The 8,107-nt window shown below is 38.7% G+C and overlaps 1 protein-coding gene across 1 annotated transcript in view; it reads right to left on the minus strand.

Annotated features, from left to right (window-relative positions):
* Nucleotides 1-6,641, minus strand: part of SLC1A3 (solute carrier family 1 member 3) — a 95,253-nt gene extending 88,612 nt beyond the window's left edge. The window contains exons 1-2 of the mRNA XM_077281616.1: nucleotides 6,514-6,641; nucleotides 3,999-4,274 (exon numbers count right to left, since the gene is read on the minus strand). Of these exons, the coding sequence (XP_077137731.1) occupies nucleotides 3,999-4,179 (181 nt within the window). The 5' untranslated portion in view covers nucleotides 4,180-4,274; nucleotides 6,514-6,641. The remainder of the gene's footprint in view (nucleotides 1-3,998; nucleotides 4,275-6,513) is intronic.
* Nucleotides 6,642-8,107: the final 1,466 nt, after the last annotated feature.

Below are 8,107 nucleotides of genomic sequence, written 5' to 3' on the forward strand. Positions count from 1 at the left end.
ACATTGTGATAGGGATCTATAATACTTTACATTTATCAGATTACCGTATGTGACATTTTTTGCATCCTGTATTCTGAAAATGCGCTTTTCGGAAGGAAATCTGTAAGGCATATACAGTCATCAGAATATTATGTTGTATATTGTAGCCTATATTCTGAGGATGAAACATTAAGAAGGGGATCCTTTATATCAGAATTTAATGCTGCATTCTGTAAATGGAGTATTGAGATAGGGATCTATTATACTTTTAGAGTTATCAGATTAGTTAATGTTTTGGCATCCTGTATTCTGTGAATGAAGCATTGAGATGGGGATCGCTGATCCTTTAATATTAATTATAACTTAATGCTGTTTATGACAGTTTGTATTCTGTAAATGGAGGATATAGACAGAGATCTATGATGCTTATACAGTCATCAGAATATTTAACTGGTTTGCGCTGTTATAAGTTGACTGGAGCAGTGAAATTTTACTGCTGTTTATGGCAGCCAGTATTCTGAGAATGGAGCATTGAGACAGGGATCTATATACTTTTATAGTCATCATATTATATGCTGTTAATAGCAGCCTGTATTCTGAGGATGCAGTTTTTAGAAGGGAATCTGTAAGGCGTATATAGTAATCTCAGAATATTGTGCTGTTTATGGCAGCTTGTATTCCGAGGATGCAGTTTTCAGAAGGGAATCTGTAAGGCATATATATTTTCATCAGAGTATTGTGCTGTTTATCGCGGCCTGTATTCGGAGGATGCAGTTTTTGGAAGGGAATCTGTAAGGCACATATAGTCATCAGAATATTGTGCTGTTTATAGTAGCCTGTATTCGGAGGATGCAGTTTTTGGAAGGGAATTTGTAAGGCATATATAGTCATCAGAATATTGTGCTGTTTATGGCAGCCTGTATTCTGAGGATGCAGTTTTCAGAAGGGAATCTGTAAGGCATATATATTCATCAGAATATTGTGCTGTTTATGGCAGCCTGTATTCTGAGGATGCAGTTTTCAGAAGGGAATCTGTAAGGCATATATATTCATCAGAATATTGTGCTGTTTATGGTAGCCTGTATTCTGAGGATGCAGTTTTCAGAAGGGAATCTGTAAGGCATATATAGTCATCAGAATATTGTGCTGTTTATGGTAGCCTGTATTCTGAGGATGCAGTTTTCAGAAAGGAATCTGTAAGGCATATATAGTCATCAGAATATTGAGCTGTTTATGGCAGCCTGTATTCTGAGGATGCAGTTTTTGGAAGGGAATCTGTTAGGCACATTTACAGTGGGGCAAAAAAGTATTTAGTCAGTCAGCAATAGTGCAAGTTCCACCACTTAAAAAGATGAGAGGCGTCTGTAATTTACATCATAGGTAGACCTCAACTATGGGAGACAAACTGAGAAAAAAAATCCAGAAAATCACATTGTCTGTTTTTTTAACATTTTATTTGCATTTTATGGTGGAAAATAAGTATTTGGTCAGAAACAAAATTTCATCTCAATACTTTGTAATATATCCTTTGTTGGCAATGACAGAGGTCAAACGTTTTCTGTAAGTCTTCACAAGGTTGCCACACACTGTTGTTGGTATGTTGGCCCATTCCTCCATGCAGATCTCCTCTAGAGCAGTAATGTTTTTGGCTTTTCGCTTGGCAACACGGACTTTCAACTCCCTCCAAAGGTTTTCTATAGGGTTGAAATCTGGAGACTGGCTAGGCCACTCCAGGACCTTGAAATGCTTCTTACGAAGCCACTCCTTCGTTGCCCTGGCGGTGTGCTTTGGATCATTGTCATGTTGAAAGACCCAGCAACGTTTCATCTTCAATGCCCTTGCTGATGGAAGGAGGTTTGCACTCAAAATCTCACGATACATGGCCCCATTCATTCTTTCATGTACCCGGATCAGTCGTCCTGGCCCCTTTGCAGAGAAACAGCCCCAAAGCATGATGTTTCCACCACCATGCTTTACAGTAGGTATGGTGTTTGATGGATGCAACTCAGTATTCTTTTTCCTCCAAACACGACAAGTTGTGTTTCTACCAAATAGTTCCAGTGTGGTTTCATCAGACCATAGGACATTCTCCCAAAACTCCTCTGGATCATCCAAATGCTCTCTAGCAAACTTCAGACGGGCCCGGACATGTACTGGCTTAAGCAGTGGGACACGTCTGGCACTGCAGGATCTGAGTCCATGGTGGCGTAGTGTGTTACTTATGGTAGGCCTTGTTACATTGGTCCCAGCTCTCTGCAGTTCATTCACTAGGTCCCCCCGCGTGGTTCTGGGATGTTTGCTCACCGTTCTTGTGATCATTCTGACCCCACGGGGTGGGATTTTGCGTGGAGCCCCAGATCGAGGGAGATTATCAGTGGTCTTGTATGTCTTCCATTTTCTAATTATTGCTCCCACTGTTGATTTCTTCACTCCAAGCTGGTTGGCTATTGCAGATTCAGTCTTCCCAGCCTGGTGCAGGGCTACAATTTTGTTTCTGGTGTCCTTTGACAGCTCTTTGGTCTTCACCATAGTGGAGTTTGGAGTCAGACTGTTTGAGGGTGTGCACAGGTGTCTTTTTATACTGATAACAAGTTTAAACAGGTGCCATTACTACAGGTAATGAGTGGAGGAAAGAGGAGACTCTTAAAGAAGAAGTTACAGGTCTGTGAGAGCCAGAAATCTTGATTGTTTGTTTCTGACCAAATACTTATTTTCCACCATAATATGCAAATAAAATGATAAAAAAACAGACAATGTGATTTTCTGGATTTTTTTTTCTCAGTTTGTCTCCCATAGTTGAGGTCTACCTATGATGTAAATTACAGACGCCTCTCATCTTTTTAAGTGGTGGAACTTGCACTATTGCTGACTGACTAAATACTTTTTTGCCCCACTGTAGTCATCAGAATATTGGGCTGTTTATGGCAGCCTGTATTCCGAGGATAAAACCCAACAGTAAAAATGCCTTTGACATTGCATTCGATGATGGCACTTTTCTAACCAGCAGTAACGTAGCATTCGCATCGTCGCACCATATCGTGCTCTGAGATACTCTCATACTCCATTCACATCCAGAGCAGCATTCAAGCTTCAGGTAAAATCCATGTGCAGAAAGAAAGCAGAAAGATTCTGTATGCAGCTTTGGATGTGACTTGTGTATAAGTTTTGACGTCATGTGAGATCATAATTACAATTGTGGCCTTTTACGGTGAATGACTCTCTTTGATTTCTCTTTGCACACAACATTTCAGCTCCTGCTCCAAATCTCTACAAATTAAAACCAGACATAAAGCATAATAAAAAGAGGAACATATTGGGTGGATGTCTGAAGAGAAGGCCTCATGACTTACATAGTAAAAAGCCAATCTACCATGGAATGTCATGGGGTTTGCTCGGATACTTCTCTAGATATATTTGGTGTACTTGCGTTGTACATAATAAGCAACAAAGAAATCATTAAAATAATAAATGATAATAAAATGATATTAGATAGCGAATCATAAAATAAAGCTAAAATGGTAATAATGTAAAACAATGATAAGAAAATAATGAAAAATAACATCACATCATAAAATAATACAACAAAACTAAATAATATACAAATAATAAATAATACTGGATAAAATACTACTACTACTATGAAGAGCCGAGCTTGTGCACTGTACTGGGGACTGGTCAGCGAGCTCATCACTAGGAAGCATGGTCTACCGTACCAAGCTCTAAATAGATAAATAAATAGATAGATAATAAATAGATTAGCGTCCGCTTTCATTAGTCCGGGCTGTTTAGCTCACATTGATTATTCTGGATACAACTGAGACCAGCTATATACAGATTTACTGTCTGCAAATGGAAAAAAAGGTTCTCATTCACTGACAGCAAGCAGAGATCTTCAAAGTTGTGAAAAATGAAAACATGAAGTCCTGTAGAAAGCGGCACTTCTTTTCCCTCACACGCTGATTTCGGATTCTGTCCCGTCCTGTAATAATGGTGAAATGACGGGAGGATCCGGTACTCACCGACAATGACGGCGATGATGGTGAACAGCACGAAGCCATTCCGCAGGAGGAAGCTTTTGACGTCGTCCTTTGATATGTTCTGCACCTTCTTCTTGGCCATTATGCCGCGTTGGCGCACACCTTGCTGGAAGCGCTCCATCCTGTTCCCAGATCGCGGATCTTCGCCGTTGCTTTTAGTCATTTGTGCTGGGTAAAGTCGCCGCTCCTCCTAGTGTAATAATGGCCACTGGAGATTCCAGCGGATGATCAAAGGCGGCAGCTCGGCCAGAAGAAGACCTGTAACACAAGACGTGAGCGAGCTTTATAGGTATCAGACAAGTCAGAGCCCCCCAGATAGGGATGGAGAGGGGGAACACGGAGCTGAGGGATAGAGAGAGGGATAGAGAGAGGCATGATAGATAGATAATAGATACATAATAGAAAGATAGATAATAGATAGATAGATAATAGATAGATAATAGATAGATAGATAATAGATAGATAATAGATAATAGATAGATAGATAGATAGATAACAGATAGATAATAGATACATAATAGAAAGATAGATAATAGATAGATAGATAATAGATAGATAATAGATAGATAATAGATAATAGATAGATAGATAGATAGATAACAGATAGATAGATAATAGATAGATAATAGATACATAATTGATAGATAATAGATAGATAATAGAAAGATAGATAGATAGATAGATAGATAGATAGATAGATAGATGATAGATAGTTAATATATAAATAATAGATAGATGATAGATAATAGATAACGGATATATGATAGATAATAGACAGTAGATAGATAATAGATAAATAATAGATAGATAGATAGATATTAGATAGATAGATAGATAGAGAGATGATAGATATATAGATAATAGATAGATAATAGATATTAGATAGATAGATAGGTAGATAGATAGATAGATAGATAGATAGATAACAGATAGATAGATAATAGATAGATAATAGATACATAATAGATAGATAATAGATAGATAATAGAAAGATAGATAATAGATAGATAGATAGATAGATAGATAGATGATAGATAGTTAATATATAAATAATAGATAGATGATAGATAGTAGATAATACATAGATGATAGATAATAGATAACGGATAGATGATAGATAATAGACAGTAGATAGATAATAGATAAATAATAGATAGATAGATAGATAGATAATAGATAAATAATAGATATAATAGATAGATAGATAGATAGATAGATAATAGATAGATAGATAGATGATAGATAGATAGATAGATAGATAGATAGATAGATAGATAGATAGATAGATAGATTGATAAAAATAAATACATTTAAGACATAAACAGATCTTGGATGAATGAATCCTTTGATGTCTAGATATTAGATACATTTTGTTATTGTATTAATCAGCTGATAATCCCTGCACTTTCCCATGTTGATGACGTAGTAATTAAAGTCACTAATGATTATCCCTCCACACCTGGGATATTTTGGAAAGTTCCATCCTTCCATTCTAATACGACTCATCTTCCGATTTAGCAGTGTCAGCATTTTGCTGCCCTCCAGCTGTTGTGAAACTACAACTCCCAGCATTCCCTGACAGTCCCAGAGAATATCCCATACGGTTAGTGACGAGTTTGTCACTTGGCGCAGAGGTGCTATCAGCGGCTTTACATGGGACTGAAGGATAATCTACCACGTTTCATGGATCGAGCTATACCAGTCCAACCTGATCCAGAACCATGAAGTGACATAATATTAGCACAGATGCAGCAGAGCTGAACTTGACATTTCCGCAGAGGATTATGCTGCAGATTTCACCTCGTTTTGTGTTTTCGCATTATTATGCGGTGACATCTAGACATATTTGTGCTCTCTGTCTCTTTAATGTAGCAGAGCTGAGTTGGTCATTTATTACAACTCATAGTATTTTACAATCTAAAACATTATCTAATGATAAAGTGGCAACAAACTCAACTCTGCTACGTCAGCAGTGATATCTGGGTCACCCACCAGCAACAGAGAACCGATTGTCCATGAATTATCCGCAGATTTGCAGGAATGCGTGCGATTCTTTGATTCTGGTGCTAAAACCCGAAACAGCTGATGAATGAACACTCCGCGTCGGGGCAGTGTGGTGACGGTGGAGGGGGTGTACTTATTTATTTTCACGACATAGGATAACTAAAACTGACATGTATGTAGCAGAGCTGACTTTGTCATTGCATGCTGCATTGTGAGCGCAGGTTTATATAAAACCGCAGATAACAAACCCAGCACTGCTACATCTGAGCAGTAGCCAGAATCTGGGCAGCATAAAAGTTGGTAAAAAAGTGTGAAAACCCAACCGAATCAATAATAATGAAGCACAAAGATGCAAACAATGGGAGGCAGAGCTGACAATCGAATCGATACAATGTATCAACTGCTCAATCCCAAACATTCCGCAGCACAGAATCACCAAATTCCCTCTTTTTTGGGCAGGAAATAAAGAATATTACTGAAGATTCGAACTCACCTTTTTGTGGCGGAGGCTGGAGATGGGGCAAGAAAGCTCCAAGAAGGGGCTCAGAGAGGACAGAGCCGAGTTTGGGAAGAAGCATGTGTTCTCCAGCAATCTGCTGTGTCTATGACTTAAGACAAGGGGAGGAGATTGCCCAACCAACAGAGAGAGTATGAGGAGGAGACCCCAGCCCTGTGCCTCTGGAATATTGATCAGGGACCCCAGGCCCCCGCTTTTATTTTATTCTTACCCCGAGTTTTACGCTTTTTTTCAGCCTGGAATGTAAGATCCTGAGAGTTTCATAAAGTGGAGCGTCCGCCGGTCCGTGCAGAAAGTGACCCATTTACTGGGGAATGTGCAGCCCATGAGTCTGCGGCTCCCGGCCTCCCCACACGGCTGTAACATAATACCAGCGTGTGCCCTGAACTGTGCAGCAGCTCTATATGGGACCGGCCCGGCCGGTTATCAGGGCGCCATAAGACGGCTCTATAGGCGCGAGGTCTGCGGAATTAATGGCGCTATATAAGGGTGAAAAGGAAATACACAAACTACAGCTGACAGATCAAGAAAGTCACTGTCCATCAGAGTGAGGTCGCCTTGTTGTGGCCGGTGGGCGCACAAAGCGTGAGGTCGCCTTGTCTTGGCCGGTGGGCGCACACACAATGGCCAATGTGGCCTCCGGGAATCTAAATATTATCAGAATATTCTATATAGCAGTGATGTGTCTATGTATATACAAGAGAATGAAGGCAGCGCTGGTAGAAATCAATCTGGGTGCAACAATCCAATCATAGAATCACAGAATGTTAGAGCTGGAAGGGACCTCCGGGGTCATCGTGTCCAATCCCCGGAGCTGTCGTATATACATCGTGTTCCACCCTAGCTGTCAAAACATTAAATCTAAACTATGTTACTACTCAATAAGATGGATTAAAAAGAAAAAGAAGGTTCTTAGCTCACACAATGGCTGATTCATGTGCGTCCATCAACCGTGGCAAGGTGACCTCCCTCTGATGGGTCCTATCCTTCTGTACATGCCACTATCTATCTATTATCCACCTATTATCTATCTATCTATCTATCTATCTATCTATCTATCTATTATCCACCTATTATCTATCTATCTATCTATCTATCTATCTATCTATCTATCTATCTATTATCCACCTATTATCTATCTATCTATTATCCACCTATTATCTATCTATCTATCTATCTATCTATCTATCTATCTATCTATCTATCTATCTATCTACCTATCATCTATCTATCTATCTATCTATCTATTATCCACCTATTATCTATTACCTATCTATCTATCTATCTATCTATCTATCTATCTATCTATCTATTATCTATCTATCTATCTATCTATCTATCTATCTATCTATGTATGTATCTATCTATCTATTATCTTTCTATCTATCCATCTATGTATCTATCTATTATCCACCTATTATCTATTACTTATCTATTATCTATCTATCTATCTATCTATCTATCTATCTATCTATCTATCTATCTATTATCCACCTATTATCTATTACCTATCTATTGTCTATCTATCTATCTATCTATCTATTATCTATCTACCTATCTATCTATCTAC

The sequence above is a fragment of the Ranitomeya variabilis genome, chromosome 1 (assembly GCF_051348905.1).
Source record: "Ranitomeya variabilis isolate aRanVar5 chromosome 1, aRanVar5.hap1, whole genome shotgun sequence".
Classification (NCBI taxonomy): Eukaryota; Metazoa; Chordata; class Amphibia; order Anura; family Dendrobatidae; genus Ranitomeya; species Ranitomeya variabilis.